Raw genomic sequence first — 17,826 nt, forward strand, 5'->3', positions numbered from 1 at the left:
GCTGAGAGACTCTGGATTAAGTCTTATGCACAAAGGACTTATGCACAAAGATAAGTCTCCTCATTGGAAAAATGGGGTGGTCAGATTTGATGGCTTCTAAGATCTCTTGTAGCTGAAAATCTGATTCAGTAATTTTGTGTCTCATATCCTAACCTGGAGATTGTAAACTCTGAAGTCAGGAGCTATTTTATTGTTATCTTCGCTAATTGCTATTGTCTAACACAGTGCTTTACATACTTAAATGTTTGTTGAATTGAACTGAAACCAAGATGTTTTAACTGGACACAAAAGAAACCAGGTTGAGTTTGAGGATAAGCTGGTATTACAGGAAGTAACTCTGTTGGGAGGAGCACTAGGACCTATTTTTGCTTTGGGCAATTGCCTGCTGGCCCATTTATAGATGCAAGATATCCTATATCTGAAGTACTTGCACAAAAGATCCCTAAGTGAATATTAATCTGTTCACTGAGTCTATACTATGCTTTAGATCCTAGACTTTAGAGATTGGTTCAGAGAGTTAAAATTTAAATCAGGAATTCAAACAATGGACAAACCTTGGCTGTTTTTGTTTTCTGTATCATCTCATAAGAGAAGCATTTCTCAGAAAGTGGCCAAGGTCATTCTATTTCTGTGAGGGATAGTGAACAGTTCTGTGATTTCACTGGTCCCTGATAACTCTAAAATATGAAAACTTTTTTGTTGCTGAACCTTCTCTTTCACCATAGCCTTAGAATATTGCCCAGGTGATGCGGGAAAGCTTCCTTTCTAGATTCCCACCCTCTCCTAGTTAATAATGTAAATTGCCCTTTAACTCACAAATCCTGGTCCCTTTGAATTCCAATAGAAGATCTGACCTGTTCCCAGCCCCACCCGGATATGAGCCAACTTTGGGGCTACACCCGAAAGCCCCTCGAGCTAAGTCTCCTATTATAAAAAGGCCACGCTGGGAACCCCTCTTTGCAGAGATTCCAAACATGGCTACCATGTGAGGACCCTCTGTCCACTGGACCCTCTGTCCAGTGCCCTCTTTATCTCTATCTTCCCCTATACTTTAACTTTGCTTACCCAATAATAAACCTCTTTTATCAATCTAGCTCTCCGGGCCAATAAATGCTTTTATTGGGAACTCGCGCCGCTACTAGACCCCCTTGCGCCGAATCTGTACCCCAAACCTGCCACTAGACCTTAACCCTAATTTCATTTAGGTACCCCAAAGCTAGACCTCAACACAGGGACACACAACTGGTGCATGTCAGGGGCAGGGCTTACATAGTAATCTTCCTGACTGAAAGACCAGCTTTCTATTCACTATACAAAGCTATTTCTGTGAGTATAGGCCCAAAATTAGTGATGAAATGAGCCAATGTCACTCTTCCCTTTCCTTTCTTACTCTTTCACTCCATCAAATCAATTACAATGTTCCAAAATCCTGATCTGGGGATGGAGAACACAGGACATCTTACTTCCCCAGTAGGTTCTAGGTGGGTGGGGAATTCTGGGAGACACAGGATATTACTGTCCCAAAAGGGAAAACTACTACTTAACCACCTCTATCTGGCCCTAGACTTGGAGAACTGTTGCCTCCTTGTCTCCAGATGGTTGTGAAGAATGGCCTTTGCTAGAACTCAATTGGACATCCACTTTTTTTGACCATTCTTCCCAGCAAGTGTATATGCTAATTTACTCTATTAAGTATTAATTTGGAGAGGTTTTGCCACCATAATGGTAAGAATTGATTGAAGCAAGAAGGAAAAATTGATCAAATCTCCTTTTCTTTTTAAAACTCTTAAACCACACACAAATAGCCCTCATTTAAATCGCTGCATCAAATGGTTCTAATTTTAAAAGTCTACAGTAACAGATTGTGATAACAATAGAGTTATAAAGGGACAGGGACCTGTCAGGGCTGTTTTTCCCATTCCACTCACTTTAGCATCTAGGACATATGGTCTGAATAGTAAATCTAGGTTGGAAATGATGGCTTGCAACTAAGCTTCCTGACATTTCCCGAAGATCGAGGCCACAGGTGGCTAAATACTGTAAGAAAAGAGAAAAGCATAATGCAAAGGGAACCCTGTCAGTGTTAAGGAATGTGAAGCTGTGTCTTATGGCTCACCAGAGAAGCCCACCCGAGAGACACTTTCCCAAGGTAATGAGTATGGTTGATGTGACTAGGATAACTCCAAGCTTTTTGCCCATCTGAATATCCCACCCAGGAGACAAAGCCAGTATATGTGATGAGTGCAAGGCAATGTATCTGTCAGAGCTCAAATTATAACGAGCACCAGAGAATCCACACAGTAGAGAGAAACCTGAGAAGTGTTGTGTGAGGGAAAAAAGCTTCATCTCACTGGCAATTCTGCTCACGTACCAAGGAATGAGCTAGAGAAAAATAAAATTGGTAAGCACAAAGAGGAGATGTTATTCAGGTTGTGGTTACTGGTAAATTCATCTAGAAAATTTGAAAACAAAAACAAAACATCAACTCCTTTAAGTATGAGAGATGTCAGTCCCTATACTAGAAAGGGTCAAAAGATTTAAGTCTCATTTTATTTTTAAAATGAAGAAACTGGGCTGAAACAGTTCTTAACCTGGGGTCCATGAATTAAAAAAAATTGATTATATTTCCATTTGATTTGTTTCCTTTGTAACCCCATATATTTTATTAAAAACATTATACATATAATTATACACACATACATATATGGGGAAGCTTAAGGGAGTGATGGATGGAGTATTATATATCTGGAGTCAGGAAAATCTGAGGTCAAATAAATCCTCAGACACTTACTGTGTGACCCAGGCCTAGACATCAAAGGTCTAACTGCCTTAGTTTCCTATCTGTAAAGTGCTGATAATAATGGCATCTACCTCTCAGGGTTGGGGTGAGGATAAAATACTTGTAAAGTGCTATACAAATACTAGTTATTATATTCTGAGTAATCTGTAATTTTCATTGGATTGCCACAGGAGTCCCTGACATGAAAAGGGTTAAGAAAAGGATGAAGGAAATTTTTGGCTTCTTTGTTTGAAATTAAAATGCATGTATCCACAGCAAAATATAAATATTTCTCTCTCTCTCAGCTTGTATAGGGAACAGATGTTCCAAAATGTCTAGTGTTAGCCTTCCTCAAAGACATGGCCAGTTTCTCAATACTAATGTTAGATAGGAGAAAAGAGGTGACAGAGGGAAAGGGGGAAGGCTAATTTCCCATCTAATACCAAAGTTAATATATACATGGTATGGAAAGGGGGCAAAAAAGGTTTGGATATCCTGTATTTGTCTTTATTTTACCTGTGCCCCTAACCATGGATACTCTATGCCCTCACAACTCAGTTTCACTGGCTCCAAATTCCATTTTATGCAAGAGGCCTTTCTCTCCTATCTACTTAGTATAACATCAATAATCATCTAAGTCCCTGTTTCAGAGAATCATAGATCTCATTGTTCCAAAAAATGGACTCCCTTTCTAGGAGTGGTCTCAGAGATCACACTCAGAAGTCCCTGTTTCATCACTGAACTATTCAGAACTCCACAGTCTGGTCTCTCCTTGAAAAGCTCAGGTTTAAGATACACAGTTTTAATCTGAGGATCCCAACCTCTAATCTCCATAACATGGAAAATTCAAGCTCTGTTCAGAGATGGGAACTGGAACCTTATTCAACTCTGGAGCAGAATACTGGAAACCTTTGATGTTCATCTGCTAAAGGAGAGAAGTCTGGTTCTATACCCTTTAAGTACTACCTCTGACAATCACAATAGGACTTTTCCCCTGATTTGAGTATGAACTGGGATCCAGCAGTCTGTGGTCTGCGGATGTTATGGGTAAATGGGTAAAGTGGAAATGCCAGTTGAGTCCATGGAGTTGCCCTTAGGGAATTCGGTAGTACCTAGTGGTTGGAAAACATAAATTATCTAAGGCACACATACAACCAAGCCTGATTTCCTCAAAGAAATGACACACTCTGAAGATAGGTCTGGGTTCATGTGATCTACTAGTGGGAAATGGTCTATTAGAGACTCAGAAATAAGGATACTGAAGAATGGACTGATGTGCTGCATCTGCATAGTCAACCAACTCTGTGAAAACTCCAATAATTCTTAAAGGCAAGAGAAGACATTTCATTGATCATTTTATTGAGGGAAACATAATGTTTGCCCATGTACACAAGTCTATAATGGTACTACCCACGGATGTTGGCCATCCTCATCTTCAGGTTTTTTCACTACCCAGTAGGAACAGAGGTGTTATTTCTTCTGGTACACATACATTATGGTTGCTGTTGTGATCCTCATTCCATTCTCCCACAGGAAGACCTGGCTTTAGCTTCTCAAACCCATGCATCATATGGATTGGGAGGAAAGAAAGGTACCACATCTTCCTTATTTGGTTCGTTGGTAGAACTGGTAAACTGCTTTCTCTTGCTCCCGGGTCTCGATGGAACCTGGTCGAAGCCGCCGGATCTCGGCCACAGCTTGTCTCCCTGACAGGCCTCTCTTCTTTACCAGGTAGCAGGCCAGCATGGTGCCTGTCCTCCCATAGCCCAGGGCGCAATGGACCCCCACAGCCTGCAGGGATGGGGTTCAGTGGGAACAGGTTCTCACAGATCCTGTGCCCTCTCAGTCCCAGGGTTTTTAGGTTCTAGTCATTAGAAGACCATTGGATCATAGATTTATAATTGGAAAGAACCTCAGGAACTGACTGCCCAGAGAAATTAAGGGACTTGCTGACATAGAAAGTAGTCCTATCTGATATGTAAATAGTATTTGAATCCTGATCCTACCTCCCTAACCTCACAGAAACCTGGAGCATGCACCCCTTCCCCCTATTCTCTAAATACACCTAAGAATTGGGCAGATAATCTTTGGAGAGCAGCAGGCCCTAAGCCCAACTTCCCTTGTTGACTAGAGTGGATGTTCCAGCTCAGCCCAAGGAATGGTACTTGCGATAGGAGGCTGCGCCTATGGGCCGAGACACAGGGCAGGAAGCCAGTGTACATATATACCCAAGCGCTCCCTAGTTTTAGGAGGAATGAATATGGAACATGACTACAAAAGACTCTAGCTTTAGGGTCTTTGTCAGAAAGTATTCATTTGAGGCACAAAGTTCTCCCCCTTTGTTTAGAATTTTCATTATCTCATTTTCTTTTCCTTCTGATGCTTCCTTTACTATACTCCTGTCCCCTTGTCTGCCCTCAGGAATCACTGACCATTTTCCCGGTCACATTGCCTTCTACCGCCCATAACTAGTTTTCCTATCAGCATTCACATCTCAAACTGTGAATGTTATCCTTTCCAATCACTGACTTTCCTTTGGTCCCTAAATTCCAAATTTAATTTCATTTTAAATCTTCATCAAGCTCCCTTCCCTTTAATTCTGCCGGATTCTCCAAGCCCTTACCTTCAGCAGGAGGTTCCCTTTTTCTATTTACTCTGTGCGTGGCTACATTTACATAACACCTAAACTTCTCTCAGCGGATTCCTGACACCCCCTATGGCGGTAAGTATATGCCCTATCTATCCATATATAAGTATATATTTTACACATAGATGTATGGTCTCTAACTCCCCACCAGAATATGGGCTCCTTCGGGGCAAGGGCCGTTTCGGCCATTCTTTGAATTCCCACACTTCAGCCCAGTGCTAACATTGACAGCCCTTTCTGATCCTTCCCCGGATGGCTGGGTTCTTCGGGGTCACACGGTTCCCTTTTCCACATTTCTCCCCGCCTCCCTCCAGTTTTCTGGGACCCCCGCCTCTCCTCCCCTCCTCTCCAGGCCCGGACCGGTCCGCCCCAGCCCGGTAGGCTGACCTCTCCCCGCGCGTTAGCCTCGTCCACAATGCGCACGAAGCGGTCGATCTGCTCGGGTGTCGGCGGGCAGAAGTCGGGGACGCGGATCCGGTGCACCCTGAGTCCCGGGCAGGTGTCACTGTAGGGAGGCCCGCGCTCGGTCAAGGACACCAGGTGCCGCACTCCCTGACTCCACAAGAACTGATAGTGGGCGGGGATCCGGGGCAGAGCCAGCCCCGCTAGGCGGCCCGGGAGCACCCATGAGAAGTTGGGGGGTTGGGAGCCCATGGCTATAAAGTAACGGAAGCGGGGGTCTTTTGGGGACGGGGTACAGCGCCGTAACCCCGTCCCCCAGGCCCCGCCCCGCCACAGGCACTTCACCCGCTTCGTTGGTACCAGGGTTCCTAGAGGGGGGGGAAGAGAGGAGGTGTCTCCTACAACTTCCGAGGTAGTACTGATCCCGCCCTTACGCCGGGATTGGTTAATTATAGGCGATGGGGCGGAGCCAAATGCTGGAATTCCTTGTAACAAGGAATCGGACATTCCGAGCTCCAAGGCAAACGCAAGGCTATTGGCTGATTCGTCAAGAATGGGCGGGAATGATTAGAACGTCTCACTTGGTCATTGGTGAAGCCGCTCCATCAGCTGAGGAGGGCGATAGCCCTAGTCAAGGGATTTAACTGGGGAAAACGCTCCAGGATTCCGGGCTCTACCGCCTCCTGGCCGCTGCGGTGCGATAAGTCACCACTTGCGGTCCATCCCACTTAATTTACTTTTTAGGTCTTTCCTGTCTTATTCAATTCGTTTTTTTCACTGGATTTTTCTTAAAGTCCTGCTGACTGTCGAACCTCGAGCTGGGCACTGGGGGCGATTCGACAACGCAGTACAAAGACAAGCCTCCAGTATGTAGAGTCGTGGTCAGAGCCCATCTACAATAGTGCCTCCTGGGCACCATATTTTATCGGCCCCTTTCTTGGTAGTGACGTCATGTCGGGATCGAGACTGAAATTATTTAAATTATACTTGACCCCTGGGAGGACAAAGATAGGAGCTAACACGAAACAGATTTAGATTTGATTTAAGGGGTAAACTGATTACAGGATATGGGGTTGTCCCAGCCTGAGGACTTCTAGCAAAGGCAGAATAATCACTCGTGCGGTATGATGTGAAGAAGATTCTAGTTCATTTTGGGCTCAATATCTCCTCTCCTTCCCCCCTCCCTCCCTCCCTCCGCGAGGTTCCTTCTACCTCAGATTCTTTGATTGTGTGACTCAGATCCTGCCCACTTGGAGTTAGCAGGGGAATATAACTCATACATAAGTAACTCCAGTGGAATATTAAGGGTAACAAACGCACAAGAAATATATATCAAGCCTTCTCCCTCCTTCCAAACTTCTTTACTACTTACTGCTGTACCGCCATCCTTGGTCACCCGCGCTTACAATCTAAGCACCCTCCTCACTCTCACTCTCACCTCCATTTTCAATCTGTTGCTAAAATCTGTCCATTTTACTTTCTCAGCATCTTCTTTCTTCTGACACTTGCCTCCACCCTGGTGTTGATCCTCATGACATTACCCTGGGATTACTGTGCTCTGCTTGCCAAAAGTCCTCCATCCTCTACTTAACTGTCAAATCGATCTTCCTAAAGTGCACGTCCTCCCCCTTCTCTCCATCATCCTCAGGATCAATGATGATAGACTTTAAAAGTCCTTTATAACCTGGCTCCTTTCTACCTTTCCAGTCTCCTTACACCTTATTCCTTGGAAAGTGCAGGGACTAACGCCTTTGGTGTAAGGGTTCACTAAACCCTTTTCAGGGCTGTTCATCTACCTTTGGTGTTAACCCACTTCTCATCTGTAGCTACAAGAAGCCATAACATGTATAGTAGCGCCCTGTTAAAACCATCTTGAGCAACCAGGTTGAGAGTAACCGAGAGGTCTCGTAATCTTTAGTGAGTTAGGAGATGTCTGCTCCAGATTTGTGAAAACTTTTCCAGGGAAATGGGCAGATGAGGATAGTTTGGCAATGGTCATGAAGTGCCTGAAGGAGGCACTGTGGAGCATTTTACAGGGGTCCTCAAACTACGGCCCGCGGGCCAGATGCAGCTGAGGATGATTATCCCCCTCACCCAGGCTATGAAGTTTATTTATTTAAAGGCACACAAAACAAAGATTTTGTTTTTAGTACAGTCCGGCCCTCCAACAGTCTGAGGGACAGTGAACTGGCCCCCAATTTAAAAAGTGTGAGGACCCCTGATTATTTTTGGAACTTGATCAGATGTAGAAAATGCCACGGCTATCTGCCTTATCTCTGGTCATCCATTGCCAGTCATCCTGACTTTTGTCATTGAAGTTCAATAACTCAGGAAGAGTGAGGCTGATGACTTTACTAAATTCTCTTCCCTTAAATCCAACATATGATCAAATCAAAATACCATCCTATGGTGTTATTGGTCCTCCAAGAAAACAGGATGAATAACTACTCTGTATTCCTCTTCATATACTCTGCAACCTGATTTTTAATGATCTGATATTCCATCTCCCAAATCTCTATCTATTTTCACCAATTACTCCTTATCTTTGGAATCCTTTCCCTCCTTATCTCTGCTTCCTAGTTTTCCTGTTTTTTTTTTTTTTTTAAATTCTTAATTGAAATCTTTGTGTTTGCAAGAAGCCTTTCCCAATCTTTCCTAATGCTAAATACTTTCCCTCTGAGATTTATCTCCAGTTCACCCTGTCTATATCATAACCATGTAGTAGTTTGTGTGTTGTCTTCTATAAAAGATTATGAATTTTTTGAAAATCAGAAATTATTTTTATCCCTCTTCCCATCTCCCACATTTTTTTCATTTCCAGAGCTTAACACAGTATCTGGCATGTGTTCTTGTTCAATTGTGCCTGATGCTTTATGACCTCATAGACCATTCTGTCTATGAAGTGTTCTTGCCAGAGATACTGAAGTGGTTTGCCATTTCCTTCTTCAGTGGATTAAGGCAAAGAGAAGTTAAGTGCCTTATCCAGAGTCACAAAATTATTATTTGAGGCTGGATTTGAACTCTGGTCTTCCTGACTCTAGGCTCTATCCATTGACACACCTAGCTGTTTTTCTGGAAGATAGTATTTAATAAATGCTTGTTGACTTGACATGTTTCCCAATGACTCTTCATCTTTACCTTTTCAGTTCCTAAGCAACTATAAATCCTTTATAATAAAGAATCATTTAAAATAAACTAAAATTTGGCCATGCCTAAAAACATTCCTCGTTCTGCTCTTATAGTCCACAGCTATCTGCTGGAATATACTTTATCATCAATCTCCGAAGGTTAATACTGATCATTACATTTATCAAATGTATACATTGTATAGATTGAAATATTATGCTTTATTTCAATGGAACATTGAATTTATCTTATTATCATCATACAAATTGTTCTCTTAGTTTTGCTTATTTTGTTATCTGTTGCTGTAGATCTTCCTATATTTCTTATAATTCTTCCCATTTGTTGCATCTTACAATACAATACTATTCTAACACTCACATACCATAATTTGTTTAATTATTCCTCAAACAATAGGCACTCACTTTGTTCCTAGTTTTATTTTGTTTTGTTTTGTAGGGCCTGCTGCAAAAGTGCTGCTATGCATATTTATGCAGGGTTTATTTCTTCTTTCTTTGATCTTCTTGAGGCATACATCCAATAGTGGTATCACTGGGCCAGTGGGTATACACTGTTAATTGACTTTTCTAGTGTAGTCCAAATTGTTTTCCAGAATGGATAGATCAATTCACATTTCTACCAGCAGTGCATTAGTGCATTAGAAATACACCTGAATTTCTAGCCTAGAGTCAAGTTTTGAAATCTGGGGAAAGTCCAAGGCTACTTCAGAACCTCATAACACCAAATAGAGTTATCAATTTTGCACACAGGTCAGAAGGATTACCCAATATTAAATACTGTAATTTGCATGTTCACTTCACTCTATTCATAGTTTAACTTGTTGCTGCTTTTGTTTTGAGAAATGGAAGGGATATTAGAGATCATGTAATTCAGTGTTTTCATTTTATAATTGAAACTGAAGCTTAAGGGAGAATTGACTATTTCTGACCAAGTCCTTAAGTTCCAACCTGTTACCATTCCAAAGATGGCAGACCTTTTAGGGTAATATGACTGTTCCTTTAGCTATAACATTTTAGGATTCTTCTTGGCTCACTATTGTTACTGCTGCAGAAGAAGGAGTCTTTGGAATACCCTAATTTCTTCTGCTCTAAAGTCTTTATTTTTTCTCTCTTCCTATTTGAATTCTACCCATCCTGTTCAAGACATACCACCCTTAAGTAGCCTCTTCTGATTAATCCAGCGTGAATTCTTGATCATTTATGGTGCTTACAACCAACATTTAGCCCTAAATTACTGGATATGCTCCTTTGTAGTGAGCTCTTTGAACTCTTTCCATTGATGGGCTCTAAGTAGAGGCTAGGCAATTTCTTGACAGGGATAATGGATTTATAACTGGAAGGGACTTTATAAGCTCTCATCTGAGAGAAATCACCTAATCTAAATAAACCCTTCACTTTAGAAAAGAGAAAAATGAGATCCTGAGACCATAAGTGACTTGCCCATGGTTTACTATAGAGGGAATAAGTAGCAAAGTTAGAATTTAAACCTCTGAATCTAGGGTTAATGCTCTTACTCTTATACCACATTGGCTCACTGGTTTGCATTCTGTGATTGTTTAATACCTAGAGCAGCTAGATGTTGCAGTGGAGAGAGTGCTAGAACTGTAGTAAGGCTATTCTTTGTGAGTTCAAATCTGGCTTCATTCACTAACTTGCTGGGGTGACTGGGCAAGTCACTTTACTCTATTTGCCTCAGTTTCCTTATCTGTAAAATGAAGTGGAAAATGCAAACTGTTCCAGTACCTTTGCTGAGAAAACCCCAAATGGGTTTGCAAAGAGTCAGACATGACTGAAAAAAAAATGACTGAACAAGACCAGCTCGTTGATTAACATATTCTGTAAGTTTTGTCTCCTTTTCAAGACTGCAGATTTCTGAAGCAAAGGCAAGTATGTGTCATATGTCTCCCAGGACATTGCTAGGAATAGTACAGCTGTTCTATTCATATTATTATGATGGCTGCTTGGGGGAAGTTCATATGAAAATGACCATCTTTTCTCTTGGGTTTCGAGCAACAATATTGGAGCAGAGGCAGAGGATAGAGAGCAGAAGTATGGAAAGGGAGCCCCATTGGGAAAGGGAAAAGGAGGGGTCTGGGGCTGCAATAAACTATTCTCTATGTTTCTTGTAGCTTTTAGTATGGAGATTTCATGTGTTTTCTTTGGCTCTCTGCTATGTTTTATATTTCTCAGTAATTAATGATTCATTTTCCTCCCTGGGCTTTAGAGTGGAAATTCTCATGGCGCCCTAGGGTGTTTTACGTTATCTAATGAGGTACTGTGAAATTCTTCAAAACAGGATTAATTCTAAATCACTTTAATTTCAAAAGTAAATAAAAACTATAAAACTATTTTTGGGTGGAGTAGGAGAAAGGAGAGAGATTATATGAATTTATGTGGATTATATGAGTGTATGTGCATGAATGTTTTTGTAAAGAAATCAAACTAAAATGACAAGGTTATCTTATTTAGTTCTTACTCTTCTAGAGTCTAACCTAGTGCCTTATAACTAGTATGTATTAATAAATTTCTTTTTTTTTGAATGAAGTCATGAATGCATGAATAAGTGAGTAAAACAATATAAATTCTCAAAAAGTTGAAAAATCAATCCCTTGTGTTATAGGAATGGAGGTGAAGTGGGGCACATGAACATACATATAGGTGTGGAAGGATAGAGTGAGTAGACAGAGTGACTCATTCACAGTCAAACTGTCTGATTTGGGTTAATATTTCCCCAATTCTATTTACTTCAGGTTGTTGGGTGACCAGGAGAGAAATGGTAAATTAATGTAATAGGAATTGGTCTGCAAAAAAAGAAAAGAGAATAGAATAGAGCAAACAAAGTACAGTCAAGGATGCAGCTAAGTGGTGTGTTAGAGCTGGCCTTTACTGCTTGGAGAGAGTCAATTGTTAAATTTTCAGTTTGAGACTTTATTTTGTACTTTCACTCAGACATTTTCCTTATCACTTAGAATCTCCCAGCTGTTACCTGCTTATTCCCATAGCTCAGTAGACATGCCTACCTTATTATGGTAACTATATAGGTTCATATGATTTTCCTTCTGTTTTTTTCTTTTTATGTGTTGACTCAGTGACTGTGATATTTGTGATCAGCCCCCAATGGTAGGGGCCAGATAGAAGATAATAAATATTTAAAGCAATTTAAATAGTCAGGGGAAAAAGATCTAGACAAAGACCTTTCATTTGTGTAACTAAAAAAAGATATTTTGTAGTTGCATTATTGTAGAGACAGTGTGATTCTAATGAAAAGAGCACTGAGGCAGGGTTCAGGACACCTGGGTTTTATTTCTGGTCCTGCCCCCATTACTAGCTCTACAACACTAACAAAACCATTTAATTTTTTGGACCTAAATCTAATCAGAGAAATTTTACTGGAAAAAAAATGTAAGTCTTATAAATTGGCTTCTCAAGTATGAAGCTAGACAACAAAGATCTGGGGAGTATACTGCAAGCTCAATGAGTCAACAGTGTTGATCTGTTATGGAAGCCAAGAAAGTTAATGTGACCTTAAACTATGTTAGGATGGGCATAGTAGGCCAGTGTCTTAAGTCAGCAGTATCAAATTCAGGAACTACAAAACTACTAAATTTAGTCCAAACAAGATGAAAATGTAGTTAGGAAATATTTAACAACATAAATAAAATACAGTACCACATAGACAATATTAATTTGTGATTTTCTTTCTTTCTTTCTTTCTTTCTTTCTTTCTTTCTTTCTTTCTTTCTTTCTTTCTTTCTTTCTTTCTTTCTTTCTTTCTTTCTTTCTTTCTTTCTTTTTAGACAAGAAAGATTAAATATCTTGCCTGGGCTAATACCACTACTAAGTACCTGAGGTCAGCTTTGAACTCAGGCCCTCTGGCCTGTAGGACTAGTGTTCTATTTACTATGCTATTTACCTATCTTTAATTTTTACTTTTCTACGTCAATATGTGGCCTGCAGAAATTGTTTTAATTTGTTTGACACCATAGTCTTATACTATATGCCATAAGTTCCAAATGAATACTTGACCTAAACATTAAAAGTTAAATTATAAAAACTTAGAGTAAGTTGAAAGGGAAATACTTTTATAACTATAGCTAGAGAAAGAATTTGTTTTTAAATTTAATTTTATTAATTTTTTCACTAACAGGCATTTATTTTCTTTCTTCTGGGTCGCCTTTTAATTGAACAATAAAACCCAAAAAACCAAGATCTTCTTAAAAAACATCTAGAGTCAATTGAAGGAAATGCTAGGGGAAGAATTTTTAAACAAACAAGGGATAGAGGTGGACTTCCAAAGAGAGAAGTTTAGGGGTAATGTGAAGAAAAAAATCTAGCACTTAGAGCTTTCCAAAATTGAATTGAACAGTTCTGGGCGATATCAAATTCTATCTCTCTGGACTTATTCAAGCAAAGTCTGGATGACCAACTTGTCATATACGTTGTAGAAGGAATTTTTGTTTAAGTATGGTAGTGTCAAAAACCCCAACTTTGAGATGTCATGATTTTCTGGGTCCTGGCTCTTTCCCCACTTAGGGATGGCTACAACTTGAGTGTGAAACTATAAGTATGGAGCTATAGTACAGATCACTTGGGAAAATGGAACTTACTGAGACATCTCTACTTTCTTAGAGACCTTTTTCTGCGTGGTGAAGTTTCAACCTCAGGCTGGCCTTTAGGTTCAAAGAGAAGATATGGAAGGAAATTCCAAATAGGAATACTAACAAGAGGGTATTAATTGGAAAAAGTCCATCAAGAAATAGACTAAAGTTCATATGAATGTAGAATTTTGGGCCAAAAGTTACATGTCAATGATAATCTCTTTATTCAATATTCTGGGCTTACTAAAGACCAAATAAAATAAGTATTTCTATATGCATTGTATAAGAGAATATTGTAAATGAAACTGTAGATCTCTGGTGTACCAATAGGTTTTTTCTAAATATAAAATTCTACATTTAATATTTAAAACTTGTCTGTGATACTTTCTGTTCTCATCAGTGCTATAAAGATGCCTTAATGATCTCTCTTTTTGTTCTTTTTGCTACTGTTTCCCTAGCTTCTTCCACCTCCCCCATCTTAAGAAAAAGAAAAGAAAAACAAAGCTCTTTGAATATTCATACTCAAGCAAAACAAATTCCTATTAAGGCCATGTGTTAAAAAATTCATATCTTAGTCTGTACTTTGGGTCCATTATCTCTCAATAGTAGATGGATAGTATGGGGTGTTTAGGCATGACTAGCACCTCTGATGTGAGGGCTTGTTGAGTTCTTTTCAGCACTGCTCATCTTTGGTACCCCTTCTTTACCCAACTCTTATTTATGGCTCCAAGAAGCTATACCATTATTTTGAATTCTGTCCTCAGGGACCAAATAGAACAAATCTATTTCTTAGTTTACATGACAGCTTTTCAGATAGTTGAAGACAATTATTTTGTCCCTACAGAATCTTCTCTGTTCCACGCTCAACATTCATAGTTTTTTCAACAAATTCGCATTTAGTATAGCTCTAATATTTATAACATCTTCAGATTTTCAAAACACTCTACAAATATCTCATTTGATTCTCACAACAACCTTGGAAGACAATTGCTAAATTATAAACCCCATTTTCATATACATTTTTAGATTTTCAAAATACTCTACAAATATTATCTTAAATTAATATATAGCTTCCACTCTTCACTTATATATGACTGAATAAGTCAAATTTCTAGTTGAGCTTGATACCACTAGTATAGACAATACCAAATTATACTTGTAACAGGAATTACAATTCACTTTGGAATTAGAATTTCCTATACAAATAAAACAACAAATCTAGTTGTTATCCCTATTGTCTATTATGCTGATATTTTCAGCATAATAGTGACACATCCTTGAAAAAATCCAACCTAATTATAACAGATAATCCTTCTAATATGTTGTTATAGATTTTTGGTGGCATTTTATGTGAAAATTTCACATCAATATACATTACAGATATTGATTTTAAAGCAGAAACAGTTTTCTTTTCTAAGGCAACTAGGTAGTGCAGTAGATAGAATGCAGTGGAAAGGTACTGGGATCAGGAAGACTTAAACTTCAATGATTCCCTAGCACCTCCAAGATCAAATACAAAATTTTCTCTTTGGTGTTCAAAGCTTTTTGCAATGTAGCCTCTTTCTCTCATTTCAGCATTTTTATACCTTATTTTCTGCCATTTATTCTTCGATCTAGCAACACAAGTCTCATTGCTATTCCACAAGCATTTCTCCCTATCTATCCCTCATGCCTAGAATCATCTCCTTCCTCATCTTTTTCTTTTGATTTTCCTGGCTTCCTTCTAGTCCCAGATTTTTAGCTGAGAAAACCTTTCTCAACCCTCTTAATTCTAGTGCCTACTTTCTTTAATTATTTCCTATTTATCCTGTATATACCTTTTTGTGCATATTTGTTTGCTTATTGTTTTCCCCATTAAACTGTGAGTTCCTTATGGGCAGAAATTGTTTTTTGCTTCTTTTATAAAAAGAACAACCTTAGCAGACTGCCTAGCACATAGTTGGTTCTTAATAAATGTTTATTGATTGATTTATAGACTTGAGTTCAAAGCCAGTTTCTGATACTAGCTGCATGATCTTGGGCAGGTCCAGGACCATTTCCAATCCTCTTGATCCATATTAGGTCACTAGACCCAGATGACTCTGGAGGGAAAGTGAGGCAGATGACCTTGCCTAGCCTTCCCTCACTTAAATCCAATTCATTTACATGTCATTGCATCATTTTCCTGATGTCACGGTCTTCTTTGAGAACGAAGAACAAAATAATACTTAAATTTCTTTTTGCTTCGGTTTCTTCAGTTATAAAATGGGGGATAAAATAGCATCCATTTCTCAGATTGGAAGGATGTCATATCTCCCTGTTTTTGGAAACAATTTGTGTAATATAGGTAATTATTCTTTAAATGTTTAATAGAACTGACTTGTAAATCCATTTGGGTCTGGGGATTTTTTTCCTTCGGTTTTCATTTATAACTTGTTCAATTTATTTTTCTGAGAGTAGGTTCTTTAAATTTTCATTTCTTCTATTAATCTTGGTATTATATTGTTTTGTAAATATTCATCCATTTTACTATCAGTTATGTTTGCATATAATCAGGCAAAAAGTTTTAGTAATTTCCTATATTTCTTCTTCATTTGTGGTGAATTTCTGAAGGCTTTCATTTTTTTATTTTGGTAATTTCATTTTCCTCTTTTAGGAATCAGATTATCCAACAATTTATTAGTTCCTTCAAAAAGATATTTTATTTTTTAGTCTTATTTTTAAAATCTGTGTTCCCCAACCCCAATTTTTGTTTATCTCTGTTGAGTTTCACAACTTTATCTTTACATTGATTGAGGGTTGTTTTGTTGCTTTTCTGGTATTTTTAGTTGTATTTTCAATTAATTGAATTGTTCTTTCTTTTATTGATTCATATGTTTGTTGATTGAAATATTTTTCATTACTGAATAATATTGCAGCATTCCAAGTTTTGGTATGTGATTTTATTGTTTTTTACTTGATAAAATTATGTTATTTATATAATTTGTTCTCTTCTATGAATTTTAAAAAAAGTTTACAATGACTCTCTCTTTGTCTCTGTCTTCATCTCTCCCCACTCCCTTCACAAAACTTGTAAAAATTAAGCATTGTGAAGACAAAATGAATCCACATAGTGATAAGTATTAGATATAATTAACCTAGATATTAACAAAACATTTTGTTAAAGTATCTCATATTGCTTTGGAATAAAAGTTGGAGAAATATGGATTAAACAATAATACAAGCAGATGGTTTCACAAGTAATTGGATGGTGAAGCTCACAGGCTGTCAGTATCAACATGGCAAGGGGTTTCCCATGGACTAACCTAGGAAACTGTACTTGGTCCTGGTCTGTGGCATTTTTATAAATGTTTTGGATAAAGGACTGTATATTAATCAAATTTTCAGATGACATAAATCTGGGAGGGAGAGAAACACAGTGGGTGACAAGGTCAGGATCTAAAAGAATGGTGACAGGCTATATTGGTTTCTAACTAAACAGAACTAAAGGTTGTTGATTCATATATGAACAGCTATCTGACACAGTGGATAGAGTGATACATCTTAAGTGATGAGTAATCATTTTCTTGATTTCAAATCTATTTAGTAGCTGTGTGACCCTAAGCAAAGTTATATAACCCTGTTTGCCATAGTTCCCTGTCTGTAAAATGAGCTGGAGAAGGAAATAACAAACAACTCCAGTGTCTCTGCCAAGAAAACCTCAGATGGGGTCATGAAAAGTTGTACGTGATTGAACAGCAACAAATTCACACAAAAGGATCCTTACAGCCACTTATTGACTTAGTTTTAAAATGTGATACTATCTGTGCTTTATTGTATTTTTATTTTGTTAATATTTCTCAATTACATTTTAATCTGGTTCAACCACACTCCAGAGTGCTGCTGCCACCTTATCACATATTTGACACCTCTGGGCTAGAGCACTGAGCTGAATTTAATGAGATTCAATTCAGTGGAATAAATGTAAAATAAATGTACTTGGTTAAAAAAAAATCAACTTCACAAACAGAAGATGATGGAGACATTGTTACATGATATGTTCTAAAAAAAGATGGTTTTAATGTACTATATGCTTAGTATAAATCAGTAGTATGATATGAGAACCCCCCAAAATGAATATGAGTTTCAATTTGGAGTGTGGTAAGAGGAACATGACTTCCAGGAATAGTCTTCCCTCTTTAGACCCGACCTTTTTCTTCTTTCTGGTCTTCTTATATCTTATTACCTTTCACATACTTTATAATACTGGTACTTGCTTGTCTATATGCTCTTCCTTGA

General features: G+C 38.6%; 1 protein-coding gene across 1 annotated transcript; it reads right to left on the bottom strand.

Annotated features, from left to right (window-relative positions):
- Nucleotides 1-4,117: 4,117 nt before the first annotated feature.
- On the bottom strand, nucleotides 4,118-6,254 carry DUSP23 (dual specificity phosphatase 23). Its single transcript, XM_051993694.1, has 2 exons — nucleotides 5,814-6,254; nucleotides 4,118-4,570 (listed from the first exon to the last, which is right to left on the bottom strand). The coding sequence occupies exons 1-2, from the start codon at nucleotides 6,078-6,080 to the stop codon at nucleotides 4,385-4,387; spliced, it is 453 nt and encodes a 150-aa protein (XP_051849654.1). The 5' UTR covers nucleotides 6,081-6,254; the 3' UTR covers nucleotides 4,118-4,384.
- Between the last annotated feature and the right edge of the window lie 11,572 nt (nucleotides 6,255-17,826).

This window comes from Antechinus flavipes, chromosome 4, assembly GCF_016432865.1.
Source record: "Antechinus flavipes isolate AdamAnt ecotype Samford, QLD, Australia chromosome 4, AdamAnt_v2, whole genome shotgun sequence".
NCBI lineage: Eukaryota > Metazoa > Chordata > Mammalia > Dasyuromorphia > Dasyuridae > Antechinus > Antechinus flavipes.